General features: G+C 30.7%; 1 protein-coding gene across 1 annotated transcript in view; it reads left to right on the forward strand.

Annotated features, from left to right (window-relative positions):
- Positions 1–17,545, forward strand: part of LOC119688203 (protein bunched, class 2/F/G isoform) — a 245,966-nt gene that overhangs the window by 50,381 nt on the left and 178,040 nt on the right. Inside the window, exon 3 of the mRNA XM_038102886.1 lies at positions 5,045–5,917. Within this exon, the coding sequence (XP_037958814.1) occupies positions 5,045–5,917 (873 nt within the window). The remainder of the gene's footprint in view (positions 1–5,044; positions 5,918–17,545) is intronic.

Here is a 17,545-nt window from a genome sequence, read left to right on the forward strand (position 1 = left end):
AAAATATATCACATATCGGATGCAATCTATCATATGTCGTACGCAATGTATCATATGTCGGATACAACTATGTATTTTTGTTTTGTTTTTTGCAATCAAATAGAATAAAGGAACCATTAAATATTAAGTTTATGTTTACGCTTTCTGTTGATAATAGAAATAATTGGATTTATATTGCATATATTTAATTATTTTACCCTTTACCATACCAGTGAGTTTTAAAAACTTCATCATCAACTTCATTTACCTTACCACGTGCTCTTCGCAATTTCAATGTTTCATCTGGTATTTCACGATATGTTAGTCCAAGCGGATAGATCTCATATTGACAACATTTTTGTGCGGTTTTTTTTTGCCTGGGAACTACTAGCTTAGCTCTTCAACTGTGGTAACACTTGCAACCCGGATGCCATGATGCGCTAGGCAAAATTATGGTGCATTTCCATTTTTATGCCTCGTTTAGCTTTGGTGTTTGTAAATTTTCTTGTTGTTATTTTTGTGTCTTTCTTTTCTTCTTCTCTGTTGTTTCCTCTAAATTAGGAATCTTATGACCGACTGCAGTTATTTTTGGGCGGTGAGCAATTGATATGGCTGTAAATGGTGAAGTTGTTGCCGGTGCTTACGTTGCACGTGCGAAGACGTAACGGCAATAGGAATAATGCATGAGATACGTTGTTGCACATGTTCCAAACAACGAATGATAATAATCTAAGCCACGTTTCAGGAAGCGAATGGAATAGACGAAATTTGACATAAAGTGACCACTGCGGGCAGCAGGAACAAAACGAAAATCCATTCAAACGGCAACAATACGCCATCAATTGTCATTTTCCTTCAATTAACAAAAATTTTGTCCATTGCTGGTCGAACTATCGACATGTTCGATATGTGACTTTTGAGAGGTTGAGACCGGTCAAACTTTTTTCATTTTCCAAAAGGACAAGTAAAAGTAGCATGAAAAACGAAAACAGAATTGAATTTAATGACAACTTTGTGTAATTAGACTGAAACCACATTAAACCCTAGTGGCGGGACATCCGTGTAACCGATTTTTTCGGTTTATATATATATTAAAAATGGTTTTCACAACTTTCATTATATTGTATTTAATAATGTGTGTGGCCAAGGCTTGAAATGATTTTGGATTCGCAATGTAAAAGCGTTTTATTCATGTTTAGAAACATTGTTGATACAATAAAAAACATTTGTTCAAATCAACATGTTGCTGTAACAATATTTTTGCAGAAATAATCCGTAAATGCTGCGTCTTATTTACGTTGTAAATAATGTATTGGACGTTTGTGTTTGATGAAAATTCAAGTCCCAACATTTACGTCTTACTCCAGCTGCAAAATAGTTAATATCGCTATAAACTACACAATCGTAGCAACATGTTGAAATGAGCTAATGTTCCTCGCTGATGGTGTGGCAACTTTTCGGATTGAATGTATGTTGCGAAAGACAGTTTTTATATATTCGCCTTTTAGAAGTTTTATACTATCAAAATAATAATATTTTGATTATAAAAATTGTGTTGCATTTGGACTAGAAAGACTATAATGTTGGTTTGAAACAAAAAATTGTTTCCATGATTTACATTATTAGGTAACAGGTATACCAAAAGGTGTAGCTATAGTTGTATTTGTCGCAGAGCTGGCTTAACTCCCCGGAATTTTCACCCCACACTGTTCCACATTGCATAATGCGATGCACAGAAATGATTTTCTCATGTGCAACGGAACGTATGAGTAACGTGAAAAAATGGCGTCTCCTTATAAAACAGTTTCATTTAATTGGGTTTTTAGAAAGCAAAATTTTTTAATTTGCTTTTTAAAAGTAGTTTAATCAGTTGCTGAGGGTGCTTCAGTTCAGTTATTTGAGTTGTTAACGTAAGTCCAATTCACATTACTGGGGATTTTAAATTCGTACAACTCTAAATAGTTTGGTCTTGTACTGGAGCAGCGGTCTTCTTAAAATCCATGCATCTCTGCATAAAATGAAAATTGCTCTTTGTAAGAATATTACAAATATCGATTAAAAGTTCAACTTGAGCTTTGTTGTTGCTCGTACCGCAAAAAGGAGGAATAATATAATCTTAGTTATTAGTCCGTCTGTCTGTATGCTTGGCTGGTTTTGCAGTAAAAATTTAAATTTATCTGCTCTTAAAAGAATAACACATTTTTAACAATCCTGACGACATACATAATATAAAATTATAATTTTTTTTCAAATCCAATCTAGTTTTTGTTTGTTGCCATTATTTAACTTTAGCAAATTTAATGTTGTATTTTTTTCTCACAATTTGATTGACATACATTTTCTATTTGTTTATTTAACAATTTTTTTCTCTTATTATGTTTCTAATATATCCTTTTCTTTCGTCTTTTATATAAATCTTTTTATCTTTGTATGTATTTATTCTTTCATATCTCAATCTTTGTTTTTCTATCTTTAATACCTCTCTTAGTCACTTTCAGCAAAATTTGCTTTGTTTTCCTTTGGACTTTGCTTGTTTCACTGTTTTCTTCCAATTGTATCAAACCAATATCAAGGCTATTTATCTCAATACCTATATCTCTATTTTGCTTTATTTATCTATCCGCTTCAAAATATCCGTATAACTCAGACTATGTTAGCTCTCTCACACTGTATCTCTTCTCTCTCTCACATTATGTTTCTTGTCTCTCACACTATATCTCTACTCTCTCTTACACTATATCTTTTCTCTATCTCACACTTAACTCTTGAAAATTTTTCCTGTACCAAAATTGGTTTAAAAGGTACCATTTCTGTAAAAAAGGTCCAAAATTTTTTTGGACCTTTTTATTTTTCGTTCTGTGTTTTTCATAGTGTTATAAATGAACAAAATAAAAATAGTCAATTGATTTTAAAAAATTATTAAATATCCACAATAAAGTTGGGTCGTCAAAAATGTACCACTTTTTAAACATGAGTACCAAACGAAAAAACGAAAAAAAAAGTACCAATTTTGGTACTAAAGTACCATAAGTGGCAACCGTGACTATAACTCTTCTCTCTCTCACACTATATCTCCTCTCTCTCTCACATTATATTCATTCTTTCTCACACTGTAAGAAATACAGTCACGGTTGCCACTTGAAAATTTTTTTCTGTACCAAAATTGGTTTAAAAAGGTACCATTTCTGTAAAAAAAGGTCCAAAATTTTTTTGGACCTTTTTGTTTTCTCGTTCTGTGTTTTTTATAGTGTTATAAATGAACAAAATATAAAATAGTGCAAAGTTGCATTTATAAAAAAAATTAATTGGAAATATCCACAATAAAATTGGGTCGTCAAAAATGTACCAGTTTTTGAAAATGAGTACCAAACGAAAAAAAAAAAAAAAAAAGTACCAATTTTGGTACTAAAGTACCATAAGTGGCAACCGTGAATACAGTCTCTCCTCCCTTTGAATTTTTTCCATTCCACTCTCATTGTTTTTCAGTTTCAGTTCTTCTGTTGCAGTTTTCAATCTATATCCTTTTTTTATGTGGTGATGACTGTTAATTGATCTGCTCTAAGCGTGCCCGTTTTTTTAAGAATCAGGTAACTGGTTTTCTATTTTTCTTTTTGTTTTCGTGCTTCAAAGTTATTGCTCTTTGAGATGGAGTCGTAAAAGGCAACTAAAGTTTATTGGGTAACAATTGACTTTTGATTCACGACATCCCACCAGAGATGAAATATGGGATTGCTGCAGGTGCCCACAATTTTGGTTGTCCGGAATTCTGAAATAACTTCGTAAGGAAATGTCGTGGTGGCTATGGTTAACATCTAAACTTATATAATGAGGAGCATTTATATTTTTGCTCAATGTGAAGTTCCATTTTTGAAGTGATGATGTGAACCAAAGTAGAGGTTTAAAAGGATAATGCTTCACAGCAAGAAGGAAGTTATATGCAAACTTATACCTTTAATTAGTGTCGACGGAATTTTCTAAATGGCTCGTTTATCGGCGCATTATGCTGATAAATGTGTTGATAACACTGAGGTCTTGACCACGTAAAACAACTAGGACTTATGTCTTATTGCTTCTAGCTATTTCTATCTCCCTCTCTCGCTCGCTCGTTCACTCTCTCCATCTCTGTCACGATCTCTCCCCATGTATCTTTCTCTTGTTTTACCCATCTATCCGTCTCATTTATCTATCTTTCTATTGCCCACACAATTTTTTTCTATCTCAGTTATTCTTCTTTATTTTTTCATCCTTTTGGTGATACTCTGTGGCGATGACCGCTAATAGAAGTACATTTTGGCGCCTGTTGTAAATTCATATTGAATAAATAGAGATATGTATACAATGAAAAAATATGTTTTGAAATTCTTTGACAGAGACAGAGACAGAGACAGTATGTGATGGATATTGGCTTTCAAAATACTTTAACCTAAGATTTAAAGAAGCTGAGTGTTTTTATGTTTAATGTGATGCACCCTCAGTTTTATAAAGTACTATACATCCATCCATTGCACTACTAGTATTATAATCGCATAACACCATTCATTAGTTTAGTAGCTGAAACATCACTGAGCTTACGTTAACGTTAATAATTAAGGAGCAAAAGATTTGAATAGTTTCTTATGACAACTATATCGCTTCTATTATTTGTAGCACTTAAGTAAAATTTGCAGTTACTTCGTTTGTTACTGTTAATTAAATAAACAATTGTTCTTTGATTTAAAGTAATTAAGTAAAATAGTTGTACACTTATTATATTTACATACTTTATAAAATTAATTATATTATGTAAAAGTATGTAGGCTTGTTTAATTGAGTTAAGTCTACAATTCCCAACAATATGGATTGATAAAAATACATCTCACCTAAATACATAACCCTAAAAAATAAAACTGAACCTTGTTTGTATTATGTTTATAAAAAAAATTAAATAATATAATAAATTATTTATTTTCTAATTGGTGAATTTTTTTCTATTTTATTTTATTTTTTCGACTTTTTAAACAAAATTGATTGAAATGAAATTCAACAAATTCACCATTGACCACAAAATACCCCGCTACAAAAAAAGCGTTTCGAGCCTTTCCCAAGCTATAACAGCGGGTGCCAACCGTAAACGCGCCTTCAGCACACCACACATATCGACGACAATTACTTCCATACTGAATTTACCACATAACGATGAAAATAGACTAGTGGGCAGCTTGCAACTATCAGGCATGCTTAATTCGCAATCAGAAAATTTTAGCACTTGGCCCGTACAAGCGCCGGAACCACGATCCGATACAAATATATTTACGAAAATTGCACTTGGAGATGAACGTTATATGTTGCCAATAGATGATTTTCAACGAGAAGGTTCTGTTGGATTTGCGATTGGTAATGAGGAAAATGTGAAAGATAATGATGAAGATGACGAAGCCATTGATCAGTTTTCGCCTACAATTTATGCTACAGCTAACCAAAGTCGTGCCATTCCGATACCAATGAATGCGAATGCGGGTAATAGTCCACAGCAATATCCAACTTCTGGTAGCATTTGCTATGGTGCTAGTGTTAACATGGGCAATATGTCTATCTCCAACAGAACTCTTTCGCCAACAAATATAGCGTTTAGTGCAAGTCCTACTGGTACTGGCACACATCAGTATGCATCGGTGCCGCAATATTATAATGGTTCACCTGATGGCAAGTCTCCATCAGCTGCTAGTCTGCCAACAGCTACAAATGTTGCATGCAGCTATGATCCTGCTTATGGAACGTCGATAAATCGTTTAACACTGTCATCACAACATCATCATCAACAACAACAACAACAACAACAGCCACAACTGATATCGGCTCAACATTCACAGCACACCAGCCCTATGATGCAAAAGCAGCCGCTAGAGGGTGCAACAGCAGTCATTCCTACTGCTGCTTCGCCAACATCCTCCCAAAACAGGTCAGACTTAGTTTTGTTTGACTGCATCGTGCTTCGTGTGCTATAAAATTGATCACGTTTTGAATCGTTTCGTTTCGTTTCGTTCCGTTTCGTTTCGTTCGTAAATGAGTTACTGGATGTTGTTAAAATTTTGTTCGTTCCAATGAATGCGTTTCTATTAAAATTTTTTTTAAAACTTTGTTCAATTCATAAATTTATGTTTCGTGTTCATGTTTAATATCAATCATTAGCAGTCATAAATATTGTAGATTTTAAATGTCATAGTATTATTAAAAATAGTTTTGTTTCGTTTAGTTTTAGTTGTAGTGAGTTTTATATATGACTCATCTACCCGAAAATTCATGTTTCATTGTTAACCGTTCCTGAACACATATTTGTAGCATTTTTAAATTCCTATACCAAATAATTTGAACCATTGTCACAAAAAGGTTAATTAATTAATGGTATATCTAAGTATTTCAAATAATTATCAAGAGATACTTTCTGTTGATTATTTGATATATGAAGAACACATTCCGTACATTTGACATGTTATGTATTCATTCACATTAGCAATTGATTCTTTCATTATAAATAATGTTTAAGTAGTTTTGGCATGCTCGATGTTATGTTATTTTTTTGTAGTAAGAGTTTGAAAAAAATTTTCATTATTTTCTTTTTTAAAAATTGAAAAATTGAATAAAACTTTTTTCATATTATTTTTGTTGTTATTAATAAAATTAGTAATGTGGCTACCATAGCTATAATAATATTTAAATTAAATAACTTAAATTAAATATTAAATTATTCTGTATTCATTTATTCTTCAGCAGTATTGCTTTCTACACGCTACATGTTCCACGTTCTTCAGAGAAAGTGGACTGAGCCTAGATATATAATGATTTATAATGAAACACCAATATATTATAATCAAACATTAATGCTGATATTAAACAAAAATACTATCTGGCGTTAGTACACAAATATAATAAATAATATAATATATAATATAAAATATAATATAAAATGTAATATAATATATAATATAAAATGTAATATAATATATAATATAATATATAATATAATATATAATATAATAAATATATAATATAATATATAATATAATATAATATATAATATAATATAATATATAATATAATATAATATATAATATAATATAATATAATATATAATATAATATAATATAATAAAATCTTATAATATAATATAAAATAATATATATTATATGGTATGGTATATTATATTATACCATATAAAAAAAGTAGTATAATATAAAAAGTGTTATAATATAATAATAATACGATGTCATACATAAAACAATATTTATAAAGTAATATAATATATAAAATAATATATATAAAGTAATAAAATATATATCATAATATAATGTAATACATAAAATAATGAAATGTAATGTATAATATATAAAATAATATAATATATTATATTATAAATAATAATACTACATTTTATTATAAATATAATAATAATATAATAAATATAATATAATATAAATATAATATAATATATATTAAATAATGTAGTGTGTAAAATAATATAATTAATGTGTAAAATAATATTAAAAAATATAATATAATATAGTATAATATAATATAATATAATATAATATAATATAATATAATATAATATAGTATAATTATAATAAAAAATAAGTTTCTTACATTAATGTAATAAGTATAAGTAATAATTATAAGTAAGTAATCGTTGATTCCTAATATTCATTTTATTACAATTAGAACAATTTTACACCAAAGTTTCTATGAAATACGTTATGTTTTAAAATTTATTCGGTCAATTAATTGTTTTTATAACGCAGTTTTTTCACCCTGTAGAGCTATAAACATCGAGAATGCACGGAATTTTACTGCTTGTTTCCTAGTGCAGGTAACTGGCACTTTGGTTATGCTGCTTTTCCTCTCTTTTCCATTAAATTTTTTAATATTTCATGCTAATTTTAATGTGTATTGTGTATTTAACCTAAATTGAGCACAGGTAGTATTCGTGTGAAAGTGAAGAGGTTAAGTGTAAGACTAGAATTAGATTGAAATTAATTTAATATTATTTTTTCAAATAAATTTTATGGTGTCATAAAAATACTTATTGAGATCGTTGAGGATTTTATTAATCCGTCTTTATCTCCCACTAATTCTTTCCCATCGCACAATGCATTATGCTATATTTACTAGTTTAGAGATTATAATGTGCTTTTCACATACAATATACTCTGTTAGTTTAACTTCTGCTGCATTTTTTATTATCTAAAATAAATAACGCAGTAGAATTGAGAAAATTTATATTAGAATTTACAATGAGTTTAATTATTATCTATTTTCATTTTAATTTTTATATATCTTTTATCCTTTATTCTAATTAAATGTTAAATTTTGTTCTTAGGTAGATAAAACTTTAAAAATAGTAATAGCCGTTTATTGCTTTGAATAATCAAAACTAATCGAAAGCATAAAGACAGGTCTTTGTTTTGAAACAATCAATAATAATTGGTGTGGCTTTCAATTATCATTCGATTTGGCTCTCGACTAAACCAACTACGAATAATTCCACTTCTTCATTTTCCTGATATCAAACACTAGAGTCGAAGACGAGTGATGACATATGGATGCCAACTGAGGCATCATAAGTTCAAAATGTGCTGGGAATGCTTGTTGTGTGTATCAAGTAAACATTGAAGCACAATAATATGACAACATAAGAGAGCATCGGAACATCAATAGAAACCCGAAACGTTCTTTAAAAGGGTTTTTTTCAAAACATTTTTTGCCTCAACTACCCGTCCTTTATTACGTTTTGACTAAAAAAATATTCATAAGTGCGTAATTTAGGCGAAATGATGTCATTTGAATTTGTATTCATAAATTTGAGTCGTGAGTACTGTCAATTTTATTTGAGTTTTCAATTTGCGACTGTTTGGGTTATATTCAACGCCTTGTGGTGTAAAATAAGTTTCTTTGTTGGACTTTTGGCATTTTTATTATGTAATGAAAATTATTTTCTTTTCGATTTTTATTATACATATACTTATACAGTTGTTTACTGCGTATTTAACTAGATTTCTGATTTGACAAATTTTCCGTTTCTTCTCACTAATACCCAAAAAAATTTTTCCTTTGGTATTTTTGCCTTGAAAATTGCGCGTGAAAATGTACTGCGTAACTCTGTAGTCCACATGCACTTGTAATCGCTTTATGTTTATAGTTTTTACACATTTCTATTTAAAGGTCATCATCTGTTTGCCATTGTTTTGCACCCAATTCCACTTTCGGTTTACCTTACAAAAAGTCAAGACGTCTCTTCTTCTGCCCAACATCGCTTCTGGAATGATAAAACAAGGGTGTGGAATGATTTTGCACGTCGCACGAGACTTTTATTTAATACGTAGCCAGTAGTGTAGTTAATATACTTTCGGAAAAGTATGCCTTCACATTTACATATGTATACTTTATTATTATATTACGTTTTAAAAGAAAACTAATTAACTGCTTCTGAAAACCTAATTCTAACGGTGAAGATGTATATGATATGTAAAAGTATACATATCATATACTAAGTGTATGTCATCGGCTTCTGCATATTGCACCAGAAAGACTACTTGTCTTTTATGACTAACTATTCATCAAGTCATTTTCCAACTTCCTTGAAATTGCTGAAATGCTACTCTGCGAGTATGTGTCCATCCTATTGATGTGACGAGATAATGGTCAGATGGCACCAGGTGTGGGAAGTACGGTAGGTACGGAAGAGCATCCCATCCAAGCGATTTCAAGGTGTCTGCCATTGGTTTTGATGTGTCATGTGAAAAAATCACTATGCCATGCCTTCTACCCGGTTGTCTTTGGATCAATACATTTTTTAAACTTACTATTTTTTGGTTAAAGCATTTAGGTCTTTTGGTTGTCGAAGCATTTAGGTCTTGCCTTTGAAGAACCAGCTTCGCCAGGTAAAAGCCACGTGATTGTCCATTTGACGTTTACTCAAATCATTTACGAAGTTTATTGATCTTCCCCATTGCTCATAAACGTCTGCTGATTATATCTTGTGACACATTTAATGTTTTTACAAGCGTTTGCAATGGAGTCATCATCCAACAATTCATGCAATTGCTCGTCTTCGCACTACCAGAGCTCTCTTTCAGATAGAAATTACCACTTTTAAATTTTGGAAACCATGTCTCATATGTTCTAATCGATGGAGCGTGTTCGCCATATGTTTTTACCAGTAAACGAAGATGTTCAATTGTCATTTTCTTTTGATAAAACAAGAAAAGCAATGTGTGCGGCATATATTCTATAATCACTGAACGATAATTACAAAGACACTATTTTTTGGGGGACTCAACTCACGTGAGTTTGTTGTTTAATGACACACGAACAAAATAACGTATATGTGAAATGGATTCACTGTGCACTTTTCGGTAGTGTCTTCTCTTAGTAAAACCGGAAAAAGCCTATGTTATCTAATAAGATGCTTCGAGCATTTTGACGTACGTATCAAGTAAGTTGCTAGAAAATCTGCGGCTATAGGTGTTATAGGATGTCTACTTTCAGCAGTTTGAAGCTCAACTTCATCATGTACTTTGACCATATTCGAACACTTAAAGTGGTCAAGTCAAATGTTCGAATTCGAATATATTCGAACTACTCTAGCAATGCAATACACGAACACTATCAAGCCCTACTACTACATGTATATGGATCTGTAAATGTTTCTGTATGACAAACAGTCTAAAAAGTGTGGTTAGATTCCACTATATTCATTTCAATTTTATTCGGGGTTTGAAATCGAAAAATGTAGACATTTTGACAGGAGCTGACTGGCCGGCCTGCAAGTAAATTTTTAATTTTTTTTTTTTTCTTAATTACCATAAAATGAAAAATGCAATTTTGGTTCATTTCAAGTGCAACTAAAGCCGCGTGCCTGCCTTGCCTGCTTGCCTGCTTGCCTGTCTGCCCTGCATTAATTTTTATGAACGTCTAAACCGGCAAGGAAAAGTGCACACAGCCAACGTTCAATTGAGGTTCAAGGTTACGGCAACTTTGACGGGTAAAAGAAACAAAAATTACCAAATAACGAAAACAAACAAACGAAAAGCATAAATAAAATTAACAAAGAAGAATCCTGTGTGAGGCTGAGCGGAATTTAAGTTCAAACACACACAAAATGCAAGGAAGAAAAGCAAAGGCAATTTGCTTAAAATTTTTTCTTTTTGTGTGTAAATAAAAAATAAAAAAAAAGAATATTAATTTCTTATTTTATTTATTATATTAACTTTTTGGTCAATATGTTTTTCAATTTTTTATTTTATTTGTAACAAACAACGGCTTGGGCTATGGCAGGAAGTAAACTGCATATATTCTTTATTTTACATTAACTGCTTTCATAGCGATCAATGCAGTCCATTGCGTAGCATAAAATAATGAAAACAAATCCGAATTGCCATTATTTTTACTATAGGGAGGCGAAGTACTTTGGCTTTGACTTCCTGTTGCATCAATCACTTCCCCCCTTTACACATAATTATCGCTCTTACCTCCAATTCACTTAAAACAAATGTAAATAATACAAAAGCTTTATTGCTTCCGATGTTGTTTTTGTTGTTGTTGTTGGCGTTGTCGTTGTTGATTTTTAACGTTAGAAGAGGTGTTTTTGTATATACACTATCTATAACTTCGGTTTATTTCATTTCGCTGTTATCATACACACGCACACACATGCACACATATAGAAAATCCAATAACACACAAACACACTCGCATTATGGTGTACTTGTACTCTGGCAAACAATAACTTTAGCGTAATAATCTTTGTTTTGCTCTGCTTTGGATTTTGGCTCAAAATTTCACCAACAAAACCAAACGATGATGTCATATTGTATTTTTGGCAATGCCAGCAGAGCAGCATGGCAGCTTGGCAGCAGAGCAAACAGGGTCTCGTAACACAATGGCTACTACATTCAAGCAAAACAAAATAACAAAATGCAAAATAAACGTTAATAACACAACAATAACAACAATAACAACCAAAGAAAGCAATAGAAAAAGTAAAAAATATGAAAAAAAAATTAATTATTCTGCAAACGCCGCGTCAAAATAAACAATAAAATTAAATTCAAAACATAAGCTAACAAAAAAATAACAAATAATAAAATTAAAAAAAAAGAAAAAAAATTAATATTTAAAAAAAGCCTAAAAGAAGAATAATGTACACACGAAGAATGTGCGCTTATTTGTTTACTTTTCTTTTATATTTGTATATATTTTTTTTATTTTTTTTTTTATTATTTATTTATATTTTTTTTTTGCTCATGTGAACTTTGAATTGTTTTCGAGTTTTTTGTTTGCTTTGTTTTTCTTTCCCCTAACGTTTTAGTAGATTTTATTAGATATCTGAAGACTTCAAACAAGGATTGCATTTTTTCATAAATCTTTTATTTCATATTCCAATAAAATTGAATTGGAAAAAACTTATTCCTTGATTTTTCAATGCGATAAGCATATGAGTTTACTATCCTCAGCAGCAGGAAATCTCACATATTATTTTGTTATTAGAACCTAGAAGATATGATGTCCTATAGTAAGTATATAATCCTATAGCCTCCTACCAAGCACGAAATTTTGAGCCCATCGATCATTTTTATCTAACCACCAGTTCGCCTTGAGAGATGTTTACTTACTTACTTACATATTTGGCCATAACAACCCGTTACCAAGTTTCGCCCCGACGCAGCATGTCTCCCCATGCGTCTCTGCTGCGTGCGCGCCTTCTCCAGTCTCGTGCATCAAGTCCACGGAGACAGGGTCTACCTCTACGTCTTCTTTCGCCAACTACTGCTTCAAACACCTTTTTTCGCTGGAGCGTCTTCATCCATTCTAGCGCATGACCCAACCAGCAAAGCCACTGGATGTTAATGCGCTGAATTATATCAATGTCGTGATAAAGCTCGTACAGCTCGTGGTTCATTCTTATGCGGTAGTCGTCGTCAACTCGTAGAGGACCAAAGATCTTACAAAGAACTTTTCTTTCGAACAAGAGATGTTTACGGTACGGTAAAAGAAGAATACCAAATCATAGAATAATCAAAACAGCTGTTGCAAACAAAGAAATCTATTTTAAGCGACTTTCTCCATTGCTGTAGGTCCGATATATTTTAGGTTTTGAGATATCGGTTTTCAGCGTTAAAAAATTCGACATGTAAAATATTAGCAATTAGTAGACGCGCAATCAAGTATTGTCTAAGTGACCACTGTCAAATAAGCGAGGCTTATTCCGCAATCGGAATAATTGCGCTCTTGAAGACACTTCATTGAACAACTGAATAAAGAGTTTACAACTCTGTAATACCATATAATACGGTGCTAGAACCTGTATTAGAGTAGTGATTTAATTTAACGAAAGGTTTCTAACACCACACATATTCGTTAAATCAAATAATTTGTTTAATGGAGTGAATACGTTAATCAAAGATATATTACTTACATATAATAGCGGTGCTTTGGAATTTCTTTGTATTGATTTTTTTTACCTAACTTTTCTTATAAGCTTTGCTAAATCATTAAACGTTTATTATTTTCTTTAGTCCATTATAAATATTATGGAGAAGCAATTCACATGACAAAAACTCATGTTCTCTAAAAGAAAGCATCTTGTTATGCAACTGACTAACTTCAAATGCTGGAAGAAGACAGCAATAGGCAGAAACATTGGGAAACCGAGACTCGATTTGAATTGCACCCACTTTTCATTATACTTTATTTAGTCTAATCCTGTGTTAGTGCTTTCTCATCGTCGTCTATGTCGAGTTCCTCCGACTGTCGTAAATCAAATTGCTTTTTCGTTAGAACAGAATAACTCCAACGGATCGTATTGACTAATGTCAGTACCATCAAAAGGCAGGATAATATGCAATACTTGCTTGGATTTGTTTAAAGTCCCTTCTCCTTCTTTCTGGATATACCACTTCAATCTACTTGTCTTTGTTTTTTGAGTTCTTACTTTATTTGGCACTTCAAACCTGAAATTTGATTTTGCTCTCCCTTTGTCAGTATTACAATTTAATAGACTTTTTTCTCTTTTCTTATGTTTTTTTATTTTTATTTTTCGTATTTTATTTTTCTGTTATTTATTTATATTTTATAATTTTTTTTTTTTGTTTTGGTTTTGGTTTTGGTTTTGGCGTATTCCTTAACTGTGGAGTCAACAATTTTTGTTATTTTAAGCCATGACGTAGTCAAATGCTACCAATTTTTTTATTGGATCTGGCGTTTTTGGCGATTGTTTAATGTTGTTTCCAGCATCTCAGAAACGAGCACTTAAAATTTTTTCCATTCCTCCGTTTTAAATTGCGTGTCTGGAGTTGGTTTTTGTTCCCCAAATTCAAATTTTTTTTTTCTGCTTTCAAATTGAATTTTTTTTTCATTTTGTTTTCTAATTGCGTTTTAATTTATCTGCTTGTGTTCTTGTATTCTTTTCTTTGGGATATTCAAAAATTGTTTAACCAGTTTAAAGCAGTTAAAACGCGCAGTTCTCGTTAAACAAAATGAATTTTTAAATTCAATGCAAAGCGAGATGCATCCATATTAGCCATCTTCCTTATCCCAAAAGATTTAATGGTTGTGCACTGCAAACTTGTCGGTTTTCCCATTTTTCTCCATTTATCACTGTCTTAAATACTATTTTAGGTGAATACTGACTTACTCGATCATCTCTTTGATAGATCTAAGGCATTCAGGCGAGATTTTGCTTTGTAGTAGAGTGGAGTGGACTCTAGATGTGGAGTCTAGGTGTTGACCTGTTCTATGCCCTTAACTCTAATATATTGCACAGATTTCCTATGTATCTATAATTTCTATCTGGTGTATATTGCGATACTCAAGAAGAAATGTATCACTATTTGTATAAAATATATAGGCAAGAAAAGAAGCTTTTGCCTATTATATATATACGATCTATTATATTCTAATAATTGTAATAATAATAATGAAAAGGTTCAATATGTACATAGTATCATTCTGTCTTATTCATTCGTACTTATTAATAATAAATTGTTCGTAAATTCGAGTCTGTGTGAGTTTAATATAAATTATTGTATATATGTCTATTTATTTGCAACGTAAATATTTTTTATATATGTTAGTATATATACCTTTGAAAATCCATACAAATTTCTGTATATATTTTATTATTATTATGATAAATACCAACTAACTTAAATTTTATGTAATGTACGCTCTATGTATTGTGTTTCTTAACCGTTTCTTCTCTTCTTTTTTTAAAAATTCATGTATATATTTTATTCTCTCTATTTTTCATTTCATCCGAAATATATTTAATTAATATATATGTTCTTTTTTTTCAGGTATGTAAATATTGTTATAATTGGTTTTTTAAATATTATCAATTTTATGGAAAGGATATTTTTATGTACCGCGTTTGGTAAGTTTTTACCCTGTAGGCTTGTAGATAATATGTACGTACTGCATTGTACATAATATATATTACATTATGAACTATTATTTTTTTATTACATAATAGATTTACCTGTTATTAATACCTTAGTTTGGTCATTAATGCGCTGTCTTCAAGACCATGAAATTTTGTTTTTATTGCTGTGAAAGCGCACAATCTCTTTTAATCATTCTTACTACTAATTAATAAAGCTTTAAATATTCTTCGAACTTATCGAAATTTTGAGCATTTTAATATTCGAGTATACTTGTGTTCGAACAATTTTTCGAGCTTATACAATTTTTTAAGCTCGAAAATGTTCGATCAAAATTGTGTGTTCGAGCCCGAACATCATCAAGCCGATTCAACATTTCCGAACATTTAAAGTGTTCAATTCAAATGTTCGAATTCGAGTATACTCGTGCTGCTCGAATATCGTAATATTCGAATATTTTGAAGCACTACTTATTTCACTTGTTTTAACAAATAAACTTTTTTGGGACGTCTGTAATGAGTTACCGGCATTTTTCGACTTTCATTCTTTCTAAAAGTTGTTATTTTCTTTAGTTTTTGATTTTTAAAGAAGAAACTTTCCGAATCTTTGACATTCAAAGTAATGAAATCGAATTGAGACCTATGCACAGACAAACGAGAAATGTGTATATTGTTCTTATTCTTATTTTTCTAACGACACATCTCTACTTCAATAAATATTACAGGTGTTATTAAACTGTTATCTTTTTTTAAACTTCTCTCTCGCCTATGTGCGCTATTCAGTCAATATCAAAATTTTTGTTTGATTTATTGAATTATTTTCTTAAATGACCTTACTATTCATTAAATAGTATATAGTTGGATGTGATTGCTACTAATTAATAAAATTATTTATAAGCACAATCATCATAATCGTTCATCTCATTTACTCTCGCTCTCTCTCTCTCAAATTATTCTCATAAAAAAGATTGCTGATCAATATATTTTTTTTTAAATTAAGATAGAGTGTAAAATTAATATGCATAACAATAACATGATAGATCGATGGATTACATGAATAGAACCAATAATGAGCAGTACTAAAATAAAAGTAAAATAACGTCGTTGTTCATTGATTAATTAACATAGCTATATATTGTGATTTTTAATGCAAACTGATTAAGTGTTGAATATATAAATATTTATAAATTTTTAGATTTCTTTTAGTTACAATAAATTGGTGAATATATTTCTTTATGTATCTATATATATGACTACAGCGCATTCATTATTTTCAGATCTAAACCAAAGAAGGAAGTAAATCATTTAATTGGTTGTAATATAAATGGATAGATAAAAAGAGCGAGTGTGAAAGACAGTCAAGCGAGAAGCAGTATGAATGAGAGGCGAGAGAGAGCGATAAAGAAATAATAAGCGAAAAAGAGTCAGTGAAAAAGAGATAGTGACAATGAGAGATAGTGAAAATGAGAGATAGTAAGAATGAGAGATAGTAAGAAAGAGAGATAGTAAGAAAGAGAGATAGTGAGAAAGAGAGATAGTAAGAAATAGAGATAGTGAGAAATAGTGGAGAGATAGTGACGGGTAAGGATAGTGACAAAGAGAGTAAAAATAAAATTCACAGTACAGTACAGTAAATGAAATTCAATTAAACGAAATTTTTTGTTTTTGAATTAATATAAATGTATTAATGCAGGGGAGATAGGGGAGAAAACGGTACAAAAGTAAAACAATATCATAGTGATGGTAATTACTCTCTGTTATATATTCACATTAGAAATTCTGATAGTTTCTCGAAAAGCTAGAAATATAAAAGAGGTTATATTAGTTTTAACGAATATCTGTATTTATTATTAATTTTAATCAAGGTGTGTAGTTTCTCCTGATAAAGTCCCTATATCTGAAACAATGTACTGCATTATTTACTCCACTCTATACATTTAGTAAAGATTAGTGTTTGAATTAGCAGTAGTTTGCTTAAGTGTTGACACGTAATGCTACTTTAATTGCTCCTCCTCTCTCTTTCCACAAGAAATTTAGTAACCACATTGCCTCCAATTGGCTATATAAACGCACAAGCGAGCATTGAGAAGCCTTACATGCGATACATGTTCGTAAATTCTAAGCCGTATTATTCACCTGAGCAGTTGCTGACTG

This window comes from Teleopsis dalmanni, chromosome X, assembly GCF_002237135.1.
Source record: "Teleopsis dalmanni isolate 2A chromosome X, ASM223713v2, whole genome shotgun sequence".
NCBI classification, from domain to species: domain Eukaryota; kingdom Metazoa; phylum Arthropoda; class Insecta; order Diptera; family Diopsidae; genus Teleopsis; species Teleopsis dalmanni.